Here is a 20,871-nt window from a genome sequence, read left to right on the forward strand (position 1 = left end):
TCCAGATTTTTTTTAGGTATGCATGATGATGGGTAAAAGTAAGAAGAATTCGAAGTGAAAAACGGGATAATCAATTTACAATACAGAGACATCCCTATCAGATTGTTGAGGTAATGGTTTGGGGCGCTGATGCATATGGTAGCAGGTCACCTTTACTTTTCATTAGACGCAGAATGACATTTCAACAATACGTCCAAGAAATCCTGGAACCTCATCTCGTGCTTATAAACTCTTGTTAATCCAGTTTTTCAGAAAGGCAATGCACGGCCATTCGTGGCTAGAGTGACTATGGATTTCTTTTAACAAAATGCAATCAATTTGCTACCTTGACCACCTGGAACTCTAGATCTCTCACCGATTGAACATGTATGGGATGTTGCAGGTAGAAAGTTGCATAATTTACCCCATCTCCCACAAACCCTAGCGGCGCTATGTCATGCTGTCCAGTTAGCCTGGAATGCAGATCCCTCAAGAGGACATCAATCACCTCATTAGATCCATGCCTAGATGTGTACACGACTGTATAAGACACCACGGAAGGCCGCCAAGTTATTTTTTTTCTTTTGGTTTTTAATAATTAAATTTGTTCAATTATTTAATGAAGTATTTGTTGTAGCCCAAGAAACATGCACACCAAAATTATTTAAATAAAACCATTTCCAGTAAGGGATTTCTGAAATACCTGTTTTGCCAATCATGGAGAATAGGACGTGGATGGCAAATACTCTGGCCTCCAGGAAGCCCCGATTTTAATTCTATGATCTTTTTCGCATGGGATTACACTAAATCTTCAGTTTACCAAAATGCTATAAATTCACCTGAAGAATTATTAAGCAAAGTTCAAAACGCAGCAAAATTATTTCGAAATGAAATAATGCTATTTAACATAAAGTGGTGGTTCTGCAAAAGAGTGGCAAAATGCATCCAAGTTAATGGTGGTCATCCCGAGCATTTGTTGTCACAGGAAAATCGTTTCTAAGTGTTTTAGTCACTGCTAAAATATTTGTTTGAAGCTTTACTGAATATGTTAATGGAAGAACAACTGTGGCATTAAACTGTTGTAATATTGTCTTTGTGCTTTTTTAACGATACCAAAAAATTACGTTATTACACGTCGACAAATAGAGAAAATGGAAATTTAGATAATTTAGTTTAACTTCTTGAGAACCATTCCTTTGAACACATTTCTAGCACGTTTCTAGCAATACTAATAAGGTATAACTTTTTTAAGCAGAAAAGGTAGAGAATGAAAATTTATGAGTTCAAAACGACATACACTTCGGCACAAAATGTTGAAGCAGTTTAAATGGGTCTTAATCCTCGATTGTGACGTTTTCTAGAAGATACACTGAAATCGCCGATAACTTCGAATTTATCATCTCAAAAAACCTCTAGATAGGAAATTTCGTAAAATTAGTTCGAAGTGTCGAGAGATATTTAACGAAATGTGATTTCAGTTTTCAATTTTGACTTACTGTATTGGTTATTATTAACTTTTGGTATAACGTAAATTTGGTTAAATTGAATTATTTTTACGTCAAAAATAGGTAATTGTTCTGTGTGCCATTACTAAAGGCTCACCCTGTACAGGACAATCAAAAATGTTTCTAGTTTGTTTCGTTCCTGGTTTTCATATTAAATCGCATGCTCTATAGCCAGCAAGTCATTAGTTCCAGAGTTGCCAAAACGCATCGTGGGATGTACAGGGTGTCCCATTTTCGTTGTAATCGTGGGATATCTCGGATATTAACAAAGATAAAGAGATGCGACTTTCACGAATCTGTGTCATTTTTCAGTGAAACTAATGATGACGTTAACAGAATTGATCCAGCTATCTTAGTTTTTGCACTACAGGGCGTTTTTGAAAATATTGTATTTTGGGACCCCCCCCAATAGTTTGAATATGTGTTAAATTATTCAAAATGTATAAACGGTGTCGGATAGAGGTTTTTGCGAAGAATCCAGTGGCATACTCAAATTTTATTTATAATTTTTAGTTTTCGAGATATGGACAACATTTATGTTTTTTTTTTTAATGGGACACCCTGTATATTTTTGCTTATTTTGATTCCCCTAATTTTCTCCATTCCAAAGATACTAAACTCGATATGGTTATTTCAAATAATAATGTAAATAGTTGACATTTTCTGAAAGAGGATTCTGTTAACGTCATAATTAGTTTCACTAAAAAGTGACACAGTTTCGCGAAAACCGCATCACTTTATCTTTGTTAATATCCGAGATATCCCACGATTACAACGAAAATGTGACACCCTGTATAGCGAATTTTCTTTTGTAAAACAATTGAACCGAATTTCTTTTAAGAAGCCAAAACATATGCTAAATTGCCCTAATAGGTCTTTTACTGTGGTACCCACGATGGCGAACCCTGTGCGGGATGACGGCCAGTGAGTCCCGACACGAGCTAAAGAAAGCACTCCCGAGACGGGTGGTAGCAAGTGAAAGAAGGGGATGACTAGAAAGGTAATCACCTACTCTTTCCGTTGGGATTCTACCTGTTGGCCACAGGAGTGAATCCGAGGGAGCCCATACTTATTTTAGAGGGGACTAGCTAGTTGTTTTTTTTTTTTTTTTTTTTTTTTTGGGGACGCGACCCCGGGGATAAAAAATCTTGGCGGAAGACGATACTGGTGCCCGTGCATCCAGCCTGTGTGGGGTTTCACCCACTAAAAAACCCCGTAAATTGAAAGAAAAATTGAGTAAATTCAATTTATTCTTAATCGCGCTTTTTGGGTCGCTTTTGTGTTGGGTCGTTAATTATCAGAGTCAAACGGAATCCGCTCTTTGCTCTGTAATCATAAATGGGCCCTTTGCGTACCTCTTTACGGGAATTCCATGTTATTCCCGAGGACTAGCTAGTTGTCGAAGACATTTTTATTTTTATACGTAAACGCTTGGAATTGCTGTGACGTATTAGGGCAAAGACATCTAACATACTTAAGCAAGGTAGCCACGGTTAGAGTAGGGGGCCACCCAATCCCCGGTGAGTACACCTTAATTCGTTCTGCCTTGCAGTGCAGTAATTGTGAATTATACTTTTGATGTGTTGCTCATACCTGACGGGATGCCATGCTGCCGTGGATGAAAATGCATTGTGGTGACCCATAGTAAGACTAATTCCTACAAGGTAACCAAACCTGAGCAGGTGGCAAAAATTAGGAACAAGAATCGAATTTTACACCTTAGAATTTCTTCTTCGGCCACGTCCAAGCCACGTCGAATATTACAGAAATTTTGTAGAGCATTGTCACAGCCCCGACCTCCAGAAACCATCACTGGTGGCAGCATCCCGCGGAAAATTTACTGAATTAGTTCAAATCATTTCATTATCATTTGTTTTTTCTTCAAATTAATTTTTTATAGTTTCAACAATCTAATAGTAATTAATTAATAAAAAATGTAAAAACAACAAGTTGTATCGTTGACCTCTTCGGACTACACATTAATAATGAATAGAGATTTTATGCCTAGACTGCCTAACTCTAAAACGATCGATTTAATTCGCATTTCCAGAATATGTATTGAAAGGTCGAATACGGGTCGGGAGCTGTTCGGGTGTGAGAGAGTACGCACTCCAGGATAAATAAATAATCCAAATAAAACTAAAATGTAGAAAATTTTCCTCATTTATACAGGGAAAGATTACTACCTGCCAAAGCGAGCCAAAATATTTAATAAATTGGAATAACATGTTAATAAATTACGGTCCACGTGTTTAAAGTCTGTCTATTTGCCATAACAGCGAGAAAGTTTTCAGGGATGCTTGTTACGGAAAACACTTTTCCCTAAATTAAAAACGAAGTCGGCCTCTTCGGAACACAAATAAGAATTGGAAAACGGGAAAATATCGTCCTTTCAAGTTCTTATTGACAATAGAGACGCTCGTGGCACCAAAATACCTTTTAAGGATTTCGATGCCCGCTTACAAATGGAAAAATCAATCAGCGGAATGAGACGAAAATTAGGATTATTTTCATATATCTACTGGAAAACAAATCTAAGAGTTTGGATTTAATTCTTTCCTTCCTGCATTTGAGCTTTTATGGAGCTAAAATTCGGCTGTTATTTTTGACTGCAAATATCTCGGGAAAAGATGAATTTTGGACACATTTTAGAGTGTGAAACTGTGTAAAGTTTTCTACAGATAGACCTTTTAAAATTCGTTGCTAAGGTAGACCTTTTTCTCAAACAGCGAAACTTTAAGAGCCATCTAACTTTTCTGCAACATCACACAATTCAATAGGTTGGAACTTTTCATTTAAAGTGCAGCGGGGTAAGTATGTAAACGGGCTAAGTGCGTTACCGCGTTCTGTGTTGTATTAAAAATAGAATATATTAGTCGACAATTAGAAACCTTCTTAATTGTGATTTCAGCCCAACGACGTAAATGTTCGTGTTCTTTGTGGGTTTCCCCTGCGTAAATAAATAAGTGAGGTTCCGCTTCAACAAAGGTTTGTGTGCAAGTTTGGCGCCCGAATTAAAGTGCCTTGTTTTTTTAACGAAATATCCAGTTCCGAATTGTAATTTTCAGTAAGTACAGAGATTTCTTCAAATTGAAGTTTACGTTTAAACAAAGAATCATAGATTGTTTTCTAATATTTTTCGAGAAAGGTACTAAACTGCTCGTACACCGGAAATATTTATACGCGGAGCGAGTGCAGACCAGCCGCTGGAGCGAGTGAATGTTAGACTTTTCTTGCCCCTGTTGTTAAGACCTGGTGAACCAAGTCTTGATGTCTTCATCGATCAAGTTAAAACCTCAAGTTGCGCCCCTGCACCTCTTATACACTGACTTCAAAAAAACCGCAACACCAAGAAGAACGCATTGTATGTATTTGAAATTTTGATATAATTTTAGACTTGTAAAGAGAAAAAAATGATAAAAATTTCAAGTTCGTATTTTAATGCGATATGAAGTTTTTCTTTACTTTTTTATCTGTGACGATCGTTCTTTTTGCAAATTTTTTTACAGGCGGATGGCGATAAAGGTACTATTGTTAGTACCATATTAAATGTGTGGTAGTGCAAAGTGCCTCGTATGCGCCAAAATGCAGTTTAACGGCTGTTAACTCCCTTTGAAAGGGGAAGAATTGTTGGTATGCATGAGGCAGGTTTACCTTTCCGCGAAATTGCACGTAGATTGGATCGAAACGCATCAACAGTGCTAAGAGCTTGAAAAGATTGGTCTAACGAAGGGTCAGTAAATCGTCATCGTGGTAGTGGTCGTCCAAGAATGACGAACCAACGCGAAGACCGGAGACTTCATTGTTCAGCGACAGGCGCCCCATTTAAAACAATTCCGTCTCTTGGTGCTAACTGGGTGTCACCCTAAATCGAAGGGTCTCCCTTGGTACGATATATTGCAGAATTCGAAGTTTTGAACTAAATTCATATCGTCCTATGCGTCGGTTTCCATTATCACAAAACCACAGGGTGGCCCGGCTGGAGTGATGTCTGAGAGTACAATGGGTGGATGAGTGGAGAAGAATCATGTTCAGTCATGAGAGCCGATTTTGTTTATGGCGATTTGATGGACGGTTACGTGTTAGAAGGCGCAGAGGAGAGCGATTAAATTTGGACTTTTTGGAAAGGCGTCATTCTAGTTTAACACCAGGTGTCATGGTTTGGGGTGCCATCCAGTATGGTAGTCGGTCTCCTCTTGTTTTCATTTATGATAAACTAAATGCTCAGAGGTACATCAATAGTGTCTTAGAACCGGTTCTTGTACCATACATGCACGACCATCCTGGAAGCTCATTTCAACAGGATAATGCGCGACCACATGTAGCCAACGATACTTTGAGGTATTTGGAAGCTGAAAATTTGGATACTTTGCTTTGGCCAGCTCGGTCTCCAGATTTGTCCCCAATAGAGCACGTATGGGATATAATGGGTCGGAGATTTCGACGTTTAGCTCGCCCTCCAGAAACCATAGATGAACTCGGCGAGCAGGTGCAGATTGCCCGGGATACAATACCACAGGAAGATATTGACAATTTAATTTTAAGCATGCCACGTCGCTTACAGGAATGTATTAATTTAACAGGAGATACCACCCATTATTAAATTATTATTAAATTTTTTCGCTTATTCACAATAATTTTCTTTTGATATTTTGATCGTTTTTTATCTATTACTCGACCCAACGTAATACCAGAATTTCAAACGTGCACGATGTGTTCTTCTTGGTGTTGTGGTTTTTTTAAAAGTCAGTGTATTTGTTGCCCCCCAGATGTCGCGATCCGTTAGATTCACTAGAAATGGTTTATGGTTCAAATTCCTCGTTATTTGTACTTTTGCTGAGAGCTAAATTATTTTTGAGGGATTCAAGTCATAAATGTGCTTCGGAGACGGTTCTTGGGTATCGGAATTCTTCACCATTACCTTTAGCGGTGGTCGTAATTGGGAGTGCCGTCACGTCCCGTTCGGGATGAAGGCAATATTCGGGTCACGGGATAATCTGCCCATTGGCCGTCAGGCTTGGCGAAATGGGCATTCTTCGGCTGAAATGCGCTCCGACTAAGAGTACGCCTGAGGCTGCTGACCATCAGGTTCCAGTACTTAAGGGCTGGGAGAAGCTGAGAAGCATTATTATTATCACTATTGTCACTCTCATCAGTTTAAGGCGAATCGATACTTCATCAATCCTCAATCATCTTCAGCGGAATCGCGATCATCCAATCCTGTATTTCTGCGATTAAGTTTTTATCATATTTATGTGCTACAAGTCAGTCAATAAACCGTGTTAATGTTTAAAGAGTTGCCCTAATTTCACGACTTACGGGAGATCCCACGTGTTTACCTTGCTAAGCAGGTATCTATTCCGTCCTGAACTCTCGTAAACCGAAGTACAACATCGGTACTTCGAACCGACAAGTGTTACAAGTAGTGTTCGCATGTAAACGTTCTGGTACAATAATCGTAGGTGGTATCTCCAACCTCCAAGGAAGGAACCCCTGCATATCGCTCAACACCTTTCATGATATCGTCTTTACTGTTTTTTGCCTAAATTTTATATTTACTGTTCTTCGCTTGTTTAGTTTTAATTTTAGTTTTTTATAGAACCGACATGATTCGGAACTACCAGGTTTACCGGTATGAAGTGAGCGTCAGGACATAAATGTCTCGACATAGGGCATTTGTTGTAAACAAACCTTTTTTTTTTGTTTGCTTGGTTGGTATGCAAACTGACAAACATATTTAGTACAAATCAGATCCTTGAACAAATAACAATATATTATTTCATTGTGCCAAAAATGTTGAATTTTGTACCACAAAATGATGATTTGCGGAAAGCATTAATTTTTTGCTTTCATTTGAAGAAAAGTGCTGCAGAGTCGCATCGAATGCTCGTCGAGGCATATGGTGATTATGCTTTATCAGAAGCAACATGCAAAAGATGGTTTCAACGATTCAGAAATAACAATTTTGATGTGCAAAATGAAGAACGTGGCAGACCACCAAAAAAGTTCGAAGACGCCGAACTGCAATCAATATTGGATGAAGATGACACTTTAATTCAAAAGCAAATGGCAGAAATGTTAAATGTTGCACAACAAACAATTTCTGATCGTTTAAAAGCTATGGGAAAGATCCAAAAGTGTGGAAAATGGGTACCGCATGAATTGAATGAAAGACAGATGTAAAACCGAAAAAACACCTGTGAAATTTTGCTTCAAAGGCACGAAAGAAAATCAGTTTTGCATCGAATTGTTACTGGAAATGAAAAATGGATTTATTTTCAAAATCCTAAACGGAAAAAATCATGGGTTGATTCGGGACAACCATCAACATCGACTGCAAAACCTGATCGATTCGGCAAGAAGGCAATGCTGTGTGTTTGGTGAAAACAGAAAGATATGGTGTACCACGAGCTTTTAAAATCTGGTGAAACCGTTAATACTATTCGCTACCGACAACAATTGATTAATTTAAACAATGCATTGATCGAAAAACGATCAGAATGGGCCAGAAGACACGGGAAGGTAATTTTTCTCCATGACAACGCACCTGCACACAAAACAACACCGGTTCAGGATACCATCAAAACACTTGGCTGGGAGTTGCTACCCCATCCGCCGTATTCACCAGACTTGACTCCTTCGGACTACTATTTGTTTTCATCGATGGGACACGTATTGGCTGAGCAGCACTTCGATTCCTACAAAGAAGTAGAAAATTGGGTGTCTAATTGGTTTGATGCCAAAGAGGCACATTTCTATTGGCGTGGTATCCATAAATTGCCAGAAAGGTGGTAAAAATGTGTAGAAAGCAATGGTCAATATTTTGAATTAATTTTTTTTTCTTTGTTTGTTAAAATTGGCGTTTTATTTTCATAAAATAGCGCTCATTTCATACCGGTAGATCTGGTATGTTAGAAAATCAAGTCGAGGAAGTTATACTCAAAACACATTGCGAGAAGCAATTAAAGGTAGATGCATAAAAGCTTATAAAGCAAGTATAAAATATAAGATTCTCTTAAACACAATATTGAGCTGTTTAAGAACACGTGGATTAAAGTCTACGACATTTGGGAGAAATACTGCTATTTCTCAAAAACATGAAAAAGGGCTGGCAGGTGAACGATGGAGATCTGTTCACGTAGATGAATAACGCTTATTAATTTGCGAAACTAAAATTTACAATTTATTTTTTACATTGTAGCTTTTTACGCAATAAAATGATTTAATATACAGAGTATTTGGTTGGTTCTGCAGGATACTGAATAGGGTGTCAGAGGAGGTCATTCCGAATTGATTTACCCAAATGTACTTATATACCAATATAAAATTAAATTTTTACTATTTTTCAATTTGGTCACGCTTTTCTATAATTGTTGACGTATAGCAGAAGAACAAACACTTTTATCATAAAAATGTAGTAAAATTTTTTTGTATGCATGAATGGATTGTTTTAATTATTTAAGGAATAAAATCTAAAATGGCTTTGTTACGTACAGTATTGGACAAAAAGGTTGGACCTTTTTTCAAAATTGAAATAGTGTCTTACTAACATTATAATTAGTGTACCATTGGGAAAATATTCCGAATGCAACTGGCTTTAAAATTTGCAAACAGAGAACTATACAGGGTTATTCACGCTATACGGCACGGAATATTGTGGACAAAATACGAGGCTTTCAAAAAGTTTTACCTTTGGACTATATGAGGTTCTATTACGACTACTTTTTAAAATTATTTTCCTAACATACAGAGTGTCCCAAAAGTCCTAAAAGTATCAAAGTTGTGTTTTTTTTTAAATGAAACCCCTTGTATATTATTATATTTTTGGATTCTCCGATCAAAATAACCATCTGTTTTAATAAGGTTTACTATACCTAAAAGTTAAGGTTTTTTAAATAATTTCAATTTTATCGAAATTTGACCTAATTTTCATGTTTTAAACACCTAAGAAGTATTTAAGTTTTGCAAGTGTAATTTACAGTTTAGTGTAATAATAGATCATATTTTATATCCCAATCATGATAAACTTGCCATTTTATACAGGATGTGCAAAAATTAATACTAATCAAATAAGAACTTTAAGTGACTATAACTTGATTAATTTAAATACAATGCTATATTTTTTAACTTACCAGGATATGTACTTTTTAATTACCTATTGAATGGTATTAGGGTGTTCATAACTAAGTCTTCGCGTTTTTACAGAATACGCTAAATAATTGTTCTTTGTCGAACTTCTCGATGATAATCAGGCGGAGCTCCATCCAATTGAAGCCACATGGTGGTTCTAATAGTTAAAGGGACTTTTTCTTATAATACTGGAATTAATTGAGCATAAACTCGAGAAGCCAATAAACAATTTGTATGACATTCTCCAAGAATAAAAATCATGTCAATACGCTCTTCTTTTGGGTAAATCTTCATTTTAACTATGTAACACCACAACATTTCAAATAACAAACGATCTAAGCGTCCAAAATTACGAAAAATAATACCATTCTAGCAAAAACGAAAAACAAACTACGCAGACTAAACTGACAGATTAAATAAATTATCTGACATTTTGAAATGGAATTTTTAACTAAATAACACCAAATGGCACAAGACTTAGTTATGAACACCCTAATACCATTCAATAGGTAATTAAAAAGTACATATCCTGGTAAGTTAAAAAATATAGCATTGTATTTAAATTAATCAAGTTATAGTCACATAAAGTTCATATTTGATTAGATTTAATTTTTGCACATCGTGTATAAAATGGCAAGTTTATCATGATTGGGGTATAAAATATGATCTATTGTTACACTACACTGTAAATTACACTTACAAAACTTAAATACTTCTGAAGTGTTTAAAACATGAAAATTAAGTCAAATTTTGATAAAATTCAAATTATTTAAAAAACCTTAAGTTTTAGGTATAGTAAACCTTATTAAAATAGACGGTTATTTTGATCGGAGAATCCAAAAATGCAATAATATACAGAGGGTTCTATTTAAAAAAACACAACTTTGATACTTTTAGGGCTTTTGGGACACTCCGTATGATAAGAAAATAATTTTAAAAAGTAGTCGTAATAGAACCTCATATAGTCCAAAGGTAAAACTTTTTGAAAGCCTCGTATTTTGGCCACAATGTTCCGTGCCGTATAGCGTGAATAACTCTGTATAAACAAATCTTGATTTGAGCTTGGATAAAATTGTTGGAATTTTTTAATTGAAGAATCATAGTCTATAAAAATAGGAAAATTTTTATTAATATTTAGGGTGGTGCCCATTTCCTTCAATCACATCGAGACATCGTTTCGGCATAGATTTACTTAATTTCACAATTATTATTCGATCTACAGTGCATCACGTACTCTCATTCTCCAATTGTTGAAAAGGTTCTTGTTGATTTATAATTAGATTCGGCTTTATTTTTCTATTCGTTATGTCCCAGAAGTTCGTAATGGGACTGAGGTCAGGGCTGTGTGACGGCCATGATAAAATATCAACTTTTTCTTTCAACAAATGTTTTGGCACTAATTTTGACGTGTGCTTTCGATCATTATCACGTTGGAACAGGCATTGTATGGATTAAGTAGAGATCCAACTTGTTTTTTTAAATGTCCCGATACTTAAATTTGTCCATTATACCTACTGTGCGACGCAGTGGACCTATGTCATACCGTAAAAAGTAGCTCCACACCATGACAGAGCCACCACCATGTTTTACTGTAGGCTTAACGAACGTTTATCTAATCTCTGGCCTTTTGGACGTCGGACATAGCTGGCACCATCGTTTCCAAAGAAGTTAAATTTCGACTCAACGCTAAAAACGACTCTTTTCAATCTTTTTCGGTCCAATGAATGTGAGTTTGAGCAACGAGTAATTTGACTTTAATTTCTTTTTACTTAAAAGGGTTTTTTTGGCAGGTTTAAAACTGTGAAGACCTACCTCTGTGCAACGTCGTCGAACAGTGCGGTCCGCGATTCCATAGGGACTAATTTAATCGATGGTAGCCAAAATGTTTGACGACGACGCAAACAGATTATTTCGTGATAATCGTATAATTTTCTTATCTATCTAACCGATTTGAGATTTTTCGCGATAGATCTAAACTTTTCTTAGAAAAACATCAAGATAAATCTTTTATCAGAGCACTGATTTGAAAACAGTAATCATTACCAATTCCGATTCCGACAAAAAAAGGAGTTCAAATTTCCTTAAATAAGACGATCCTTATCTGAAAATAATGGCGCCAGAATATACTGTGCGATATAGAAAAGAGAACACGCCGTAAAAATGGTTTTATTTAAATAATTTTTGGTATGCGTGTTCGTGTATGGCAAAAACAAAAAACAAATAAATTTTCAGCCATATTTCTCGATGTATTTACGAGTTGTCAGGAATTTTAGTTTTTTTTTTCTAGAAACATTTCAATAAAACATCAATAATATTTCTGCAAAATATCATTTATTGGTATCAATTGTGCTTAGAACGTGTTTTTAGATTAATAAAATATGGGCAGATGCAGTATGCAGCTAATTATTCATCATTGAGTGAGTTTGAGAGAGGTCCAATAGTGGGTCTATGAGAGGCTGGTCAGTCATTCAGAGAAATCGTCACTATATTGAATCGTATAGTGAGATTTTGTCAGGTGTGGTTCCAACAAGAGCAAATAGACAAAAAGAGAGGTACTGGGCGATTCCGAAGAACTACAGAACGCCACAATAACCGCCTTCGAATTATGGTCTTAAGAAATAGGTTCGACTCCTCCAGGATGTTGGCAGATCAGTAGTTTCCTGAGTGTGGAAGGCTCATTGGGATTCGAACCGTTTATCACCGGATAAGAAGTTTTGGGCTGATTTATTACCGTCCCCATCTTGCGTTACCCTTCACCTTCAATCATCGACAAAATTGACTGCAGTCATGCAGAAAACGGATATATTAAAATCGGGAATTGGATAATATTGTGTTCAGTGACGAATCCAGATTTTGTTTGGGTAAGCATGATAGTAGGACAAGAGTGAAAAGAAGACGAGGTGAAAGACGGGATCGTCAGTTTACAATACAGAAACGTGTCCATCAGACTGTTGGGGTTATGGTCTGGGGTGCTATTGCATATCGTAACAGGTCATCTTTACTTTTCACTAGACGCAGAATGACAGCTCAACGATCCATCCAAGAAATCCTGGAACTTCATCTCGTACCTTGTCTGTAAACTGATGTTAATCCAGTTTTCCAGCAAGACAATACACGACCCCATGTGACTATGGATTTTTTTCAACAAAATGCAATTAATTTGCTACTTTGACCACCTCGATCTTTAGGTCTCTCACGAATTGGACATGTATAGGATATTGTCGGTAGAAAATTGTTAATTTATCCCATCTCCTACAAACCCTAGTGACCTTATGTCATGCAGTCCAGTTAACCTAGAATCAGATTCCCCAAGAGAATATTAATCACCTCATTAGATCCATGCCTAGACGTGTACAGGAATGCATAAGACACCGCGGACGACAGACAAATTATTAATTTTTTTATGGTTTTTAATAATTAAATTTGTTCAATTTTTTAATGAAGTATTTGTTTTAGAGTGAGAAATATGCGTACCAAAAATTATTTAAATAAAACCATTTTTACGGAGTGATTTCTTTTCCATGTCACGCAGTATATTTTTGATTTATCGTGATAACTTTAACGTTGTTAATCATTCCTACGAAAACGATAGAATAGAGAAGAAACGCCTGCGCTATACTGGCAAACTTGTTGAATTAATTTTAGCCAGATTATTACTGTTTTTATTGACAAAGGTCGCGTAATTGACAATAATTAGTATTTTGACTAATGTTTGGCAATACCCAATAATATATTTTCTCACCAATTAATTATTATGCTGATTGCATTATGCTCCTGTTAAATTAGCATTGCAAATTCTGCTATTAAACTAATTAATTGCAATGGTAGCTTTGCCGGAATTGATATCGCTTTTCAATCTATAGAATACAATATACTGCGTGGCACTGTATTTAATGAAGGGTATTCAGGGCCGCATATCCAATAAACAATCTACACACATAGTTGTAAAAGTTTAAATTTACTTTACAATATAATGGTAAATGGCTACACACAAAACCAACCTCGTGTCATTGCCAATTTGCAACCTGGAATTGACCAGTTTAAATTGGAGCCCGTTATTGAATACAAAGTTCAGTTGTATTGAAATCATTGTAAACCACCAAGTAATTATTTCACAAAAGAGTTACTGTAACATGAATCTATAAAAAGTTTTTGTCCCATGCGATCACGCATTGTTCGTCCTGCCTTTAGCAATAACTCCACAGAGCGAGACAAAAATGAAACGCTAAACTGGTTTCTGTGCAAACACTCTGTATTCCCATAAAATTGAAATTGAAATACTTTTGAAAGGAGAGTCCGGTTGCTGAGCTTCTTCGGCTTGGAAGGTGCACTGAAACTACCCACCGAGTATGCCCCATTCCAAGAGGATCCAGAAACCCTCCGTAATTAGAAAACAAGAAAAAATTGCCATGACGTTTACACAGGATAATCGGAGTGCCAGCTGAGCCTCGGGGAAGAGGAGATCGCGGGACGCGTCCTGTGCGAATGTCCAGCAATTGTTAGATAAATGTTTAATTTGTTCAGCACTGCAGTAATCTGGCCGGAAAACTTTTAATACCATGAGACAAGCAGCATTGCTTGATGAGTGCTTTGCATTGAGTGGACGACAGCAGAACACATGGCTCAGTGGAGAGCTATGTTAATCCATTCAATTTCATATAATGTAGGATGCATTGGGGTAAGTGTGTGAACCGGGCAAGTGCGTTACCGTCTTCCCTCTGTTGTAATAGAAGTAAAAATGTATTAGATGATAATTAAAAATCTTCTTAAATGTGATTTAAATCCGACCAAGTTGTAGTTTATTATTTGTGGATTTCTCCCGTTTAAATAAATTAGTGAGGTTCCGCTTCAACAAAAGTTTGTGTACAACTTCAAACTCCCAATTAAGTGCCGTGCCTCTTAATAAAATATCCAGTTCCGAATTGTAACTTTCGGTAGGTGTAATGATGTTTAATTCAAATTTACGTTAAAAAAAAATTAAGATTGTTTTTTAATGTTTTTTTTGAGAAAAAAACACCAGTCTGTTTATACCCCGGACATATTTGCATCCGGGGCAAGTGCGGACTGGCCGTTGGGCGAGCGCCTATTAGACCGCTCTATTTTCGAGGCAAGTCCACAGCAGTTGACTTTATTACAATTTCCTTTAACATTGAAATTTATGATAAAAGTTTGATAATTTCGCTTATTTAAATTAAATAGCAAAAACTCGCAATGCTGTTGATATAAAAAAATTCAGACGTTCATACAGGATGTTTCCCAACTACATGTAGAAAATTTAAGGGCGTAATCCTGGATGAATTTCAAGTTGAAAAAGTTTAATTAACAAATGTTTGCAAATACTTCGTTTTAAAAATACAGGGCGTTAAAAAATACCAAATAACCCGTTTTCTTTGAATATTCCGAATATGGCTCAAATTGGATTTTTGAATTTTAGCATATGGATGTGTAGTAAAAAGGTTCATATTTACATCTAGTCAGATTTTTTTCGTGCAAAAGTGGCGTACGCTTGGAATATCTTCATTATTCTCTTTGCACGAGAAATGTACGACGCTGAGTTTGCCGTTAGTTACGATCGATTTTTATCTTCTTTGTACCAAACGGAATAAAAAAATATTGCAGGAACGCTTTAATAACAATCGATCAGTGCAAAGTTTTTTTTTTTATTCGAGAAAAAAATAACTTAATTGAATATTAAAGAAATGTTGAAAATGGATATCATTACTTATAATGCAAGCTTGAGGTCTTCTTATTAACGAATTTCTTTCTTTCAAAAATTCCTGTTGTATTGCGCATTGTAACACATTCCTTAATTAGGCGTTCTTGAAGTTTATTATACAGTATTGGTTTTATTTATTTATTATTATACAGGGTGTTTCCTAACTACGTGTAAAAAATTTAAAGGCGTAATCCTCGACTGATTTTGAGTCAAAAATGTCTAATAAACATATGTTCGCAAATGCCTTGTTTCCAAGATACAGGGTGTTGACTGAAAGACGTTGGACTTCTACTTTTGGGATAATCTGAAGAGACTTCTCAATAAACACTCTGGATCAACTTCAGGAACGTATAATTACCAGATATGAAACGATACGCAACAAACCAGGAGTTTTCGAGAGAGTGAGACAATCATTAACAAGAAGGATGGAAGCGTGCATTATGAGTAATGGTGGTCATTTTCAGCAATTCTTATAATTAATCATTAAAGCATTCCCCCAAAAAATTGTCTTTTCTAAAATTCAAACACCCAAATTGAGTCATTTTGGAAATAAAATCTCTTTTTCTTGTCACATTTCAACACTCTATATCTTGGAAATAAGGCATTTGCGAACATAGGTTTATTAGACATTTTTGACTCAAAATCAGTCGAGGATTACGCCTTTAAACTTTTTACACGTAGTTAGGAAACACTCTGTATATGTAGGATCCAGTAGTCAAATCAACCACCCTGTAGATCGTTTTTGATTGTATTGTATTGTGTATTCTGATCAGGTCGAGATTCTTTCTGAACGGTTGTAGATTGTAAATAGAGTTAGAGTTAAGTTATTGTTAAGGAGTTGATGTACACCTTAGGCGCGCCCATGATAGACTTTGGCTGGTACTTAAGAATTCCCATCGAATTACTTCGTCGGCTCTAACTTTGCAGACGTAATTACGATTGACAAAATCGCCGACGAAGGACCTCTTGTCAGCTTCGACGCCAGGGTGCAATGCTCCGGGTAGTGCACGTGGTGTCGATGGCATCTCATCTAGGGTACGTCCATGGTGCGTCTCCAGAGGGTTTAGTATTTAAGACTTTCCCGAAGACGGGGAGGTCCTCTTCTTTTCGTTGGGCATCTTCAAGCGTTACATTTCTAAGTACAGGCCAAAGCCGTGTCCACCCTCATATACCATTTTTGTATTACACCCTAGATTAACAGAACAAAAACCTACATATACAGCATCGGACAAAATTAGAGCAACTTTAGAAATTTAATTTTAAATTGACATTGTTTCTTTAAAAATAAGATTTATTATTATCAGTAATATGTTTACAGCTTATTATAATTTACACCTGAAACTCAATGTTTAAAGAGCACATTTTAGAGGAGAAGGAAAAAGAAAACCTTTTACCACCACAATTGGAGCGACAAAATTAAAGCAACTTAAAAATTATTTGAATTAATATTATATTTAGAACAATTTTTGGTGTATTACCATTAATATTTAGTTCAAGACCCATTGTTTTGAAGAACTAGCTCACACCTTTTTAGCATTGAAGAAATTAAATTTGAAATGATGTCAGGATCAATAGACTTCCAGGAGTTCTCTATTTCTTCAAATAAATTATCCTGATTGGTAATATTTTTTCCTCGGATTTTGTTATCTATGATCTCCCAAAGGTTCTCAATGGGATTTAAGTCCGGAGATTGGGCTGGGCGTTTCACTGCCTCGACTTTCTTCTCCACGAACCAAGCTTTTACTATTTTCGCAGTATGCTTAGGATCGTTGTCGTGCTGGTAGACAAACTTAAGGGGCATTTCCCATTCAGCATATGAATACCTGACATCCTCCAGTACATAATGATACTTAAATCTATCCATTTTGTCCTTACTCCTATAAAGTGGACCACTTCCGTAAGCAGAGAAACAACCCTAAACCATAATATTTTCTCCTCCGTGTTTAATGGTAGTTTTTACGTACTTTGGATTAAGTCTTTGGCCATTTGAGCGATGTACCCATTGAGCTCCATCACTTCCATAGTTGCAAAACTTGGATTCATCGGAAAATAATACTTTCTTTCACTGTTGAAGAGTCCAATCTCGGTGGTAGGTGGCGAACAACATCCTGGCCTCTCTATTTTTTAGTGAAAGATGTGGTTTTTTGGCAGGTTTCTTTCTTTTTAAACCACGTTCTGTTAATCGACGTTGAACTGTTCTGGAAGAACACTAACTTCTCCTGCTTGTGCAATAATCTGGCGAGCTGACATTTCAGCATTTTTTTTACTTAGCTTTTTACTTTATAAGACGCATGTCTAACTTCTCTGTCGTTTTTCTTTTCCGACCACCTCGTTTTAAATTCGTTACGACACCACGGTCAGTGAATCTCCTGATAGTTTTTGATACAACATCTTTTTTTATGCTAAAAACTTCCTATATAAGTTTTTGCGATTTCCCACTCTTATATGCACTAATAATTTTTTGTTTTAGATCAACTGGATAGTGAACACCACGAGGCATAATCGTAGATATTAGTTGTTTAAAAGACCACAGGAAAGTCAGAAATACAAAATATTTAAACATTGGTTGCTCTTATTTTGTCGCAAAGAATTTTAGATCAAAATAATTTTTTTTTTATTCCCAATAACAATTTAAACTATTTATAGCAAATGCATTTTACACTAATTACCTTAAGCTGAATATTTATGATAAAAAATTTCATGATTTTTTAGAGAACTTGAATTTAGAAGAATATTTCAAAAGTTGCTCTAATTTTGTCCGATACTGTATATTGATTTTTTTGGTATGTGTTAACATGCTGCATTTTGAAAACGAAGCATTTGCGGACGTTTGTTTATTAGACATTTTTCACTTGCAATGCATCCAGGATTATGTCCATAAATTTTCTACATGTAGTTAGGAAACACCTCGTGTAGGGTGCTCAGTTTAAAAACTCATAATTGTTTAGTAACTAAGTGTGTAGTAACTATTATATAACTTAGTATAATCACATAGTTGATTGCGACTAAACCAAATGATACACACAAAATAAAGTGTGTCACTGAACTCTATGACACAAACTCTATCCGAAGTCTTTTATGCCTTTTCGATATCTTGTTTGTTGAATTAAATACAGAGGTGGTCCCAAAAAAAGTTTTTTTTAAATACCCTGTATCTATTAAACCAAGAGAGGCGTGACTTTTCTGTAACTATCATCTTTCGTATGTTTCTCTTAAGACTATAAAACTTGATACACCCTGTAATATATTAGAATTCCGTAATGTATTGGCGAAAAATACAGGTTAAACCAGCTATATGTAACGTTCTTTCTGTTGTAATAGTAAATTGTGTGGACGCCATTTTAAATCTAACCACACGACCTGTAAAAAGTCCAGGAAGCTTTAGGAAACAATCCAGAAGTAAGGTTGATAAACGGGATGTGGAAAGTTGTAAATGTCTCAGAAAAAGGGGCATTAAACTGCTTCTGTTGTGCAGTAGCTGTTAACAAATCTTCTGGATTAGGTCACTCTACAAGAAGTGTTAGTTATGTACGTAATGGCAAAGGATACATCTAAAACTCTTATGAAATCTGATGAATCTGAAGCTCCTCGTTTCATCCTGAAGTAATTGCGTCAAATATTTTCATCCTTTTCTGAGTAGACATTAAACTAGAATTTCAAAATCCAAACCGGTTAACATTTTTAAACTAAATACTCTTCCATTTAAACTGTACTATTCCCACAAGGCAGTCCTAAAGTAAACTTGAAACATTGTTAAATTACCTTACCCAGAACTTTTCTCTATATTTTATTTAAGAACAAGGTTTAAACTTAAACGTCCCTTGAGGGCCAGTATAATATTTCCTTGAACTCAATTTTCCAAGAGTGTTAGATGAAATTTAAAACATCTTTCACTTCTCACAGGAATATCTCTGCATATGCAAAATCTGGATTGAAATTTCTAGCAAAATTGCGGAGATGCTCCTTCGCCCGGAAACGACCTGGAAATATCCGAGAGTGTTTGTTTTATTTTGTTTGCAGGTTGTCGGCTTGCATTACTTCCGACGTTTTAACCTGGATAAGTGGGAATGGCACGTAAAACGAATGAAGATACCAATGGAAGCTACAGGACTTTTATTGAGTTATATTGCTCCGGGGGATACATTACACCACCGCGACGCGGCAAGGGGAACCTCGTACGCAAGAAGTCGATGGTATGATTTTATTCAAACTTTGGTTTTCCTGCACTCCTCCAGAAACACCGGTCACAGTAAATTAGATTTGTTTCGAAACAGTCTCATTCTGGAGATACCGCTTTTCAATGTTTTATTTTTTTCCAAGTTTTGCAGATAGGTTGAAAACGGTTACATGGATCGCAATGAAATTTAGTGCACACACTGTCCGCTTTTCGGGGCGTATTAACATGTATAAAACCATCAGGAATTGTGGTCAATTGCTAGAGAGTCGAATGTTAAATACGCCAGAACTTTTTCATTCGTTCATGAAGACCGTTGTTTTTTTTTATAAAATTCCCTGTATGTCATGCAAGTTTTTTTAAATCTCTTATTACAATTGGTTTGGAGCCTCAATTATACGAAAAAATTTTTTTTTTTTATTTAAATTTTTGGAAAACCAGTTACAATGAATGTGATGCCATTGTTGTGTAATTGACAAGAACACCTGCTCAGCTCATTGTTGACATTGTCAACCAACGCATTACGTTTACGAGGAAACAAAAACATAAATTTCAATGAACAATTAATTTAACGAGTTCTCAACATTATCACCCAGTTTTCTGATACAGAGATTCAAGCGCCGATGAAAATTCAATCTCTTTCTTTCCGACATCATTGGATCATTACGCATTCTCTCAGCTGCATTGTAGCTTGTTTTCCAGAAATCGAAATAAAAAATTACATGTTTTTCATCTAATCGAGGCTCTAAATCAAAATTCAACAAGAGAAGCAAAAAAGTCGTATAACAGAGAGGGAATTTCGCAAAAGAGGCAACCGTCTTCTTGAGCGAATAAAAAAGTTCTGGTGTAATTAATATTAGATCTTCCAGCAATTGACCACTACCCCCGATGGTTTTGGAATAATAAACGTCGTTGAATGTGCCCTGAGAAGCAAAAAGATTATACGTCAAATTTCGTTGCAACCCATGGTGACGTTTTTCTCCTATCTGCAGAGCTTGAAAAAAGTAAGATTTTAACAAGCTGTATCTCCAGAAGAAAACAATTTCGTCAAAAACTATATCGTCATGACTTGATATATTTTTGACCAAGGAATACAGGATGTTCGCAGATATAGTCCACAAGAGGAAAAAAATTTTTATTATTCATTTTACGGCAAAAAGTTATTCTTTATAAACAGTTCTGCTTGTTGAGACAATCAGTTTGCAATATAAACGTTTTAGATTAGATGTACAGCGTGTCCGGGTTAAGGATTTAACACTTTCCTAAAACCTTTATTTCTTAATCGATTTTGACGTTTTTTTTGTTAATTAGATATTCAAAATGCGCATTCGTCTAATGGATACAATCCCTCTTGCCCCATAATCATA

The 20,871-nt window shown here is 35.8% G+C and overlaps 1 protein-coding gene across 1 annotated transcript; it reads left to right on the plus strand.

Moving 5' to 3' along the window:
- The first annotated feature begins 14,163 nt into the window (after positions 1-14,163).
- Positions 14,164-19,707, plus strand: LOC136342875 (uncharacterized). Its single transcript, XM_066289129.1, has 2 exons — positions 14,164-14,292; positions 19,351-19,707. The coding sequence occupies exons 1-2, from the start codon at positions 14,233-14,235 to the stop codon at positions 19,660-19,662; spliced, it is 372 nt and encodes a 123-aa protein (XP_066145226.1). The 5' UTR covers positions 14,164-14,232; the 3' UTR covers positions 19,663-19,707.
- Positions 19,708-20,871: the final 1,164 nt, after the last annotated feature.

This window comes from Euwallacea fornicatus, chromosome 13 (genome assembly GCF_040115645.1).
Source record: "Euwallacea fornicatus isolate EFF26 chromosome 13, ASM4011564v1, whole genome shotgun sequence".
NCBI classification, from domain to species: Eukaryota; Metazoa; Arthropoda; class Insecta; order Coleoptera; family Curculionidae; genus Euwallacea; species Euwallacea fornicatus.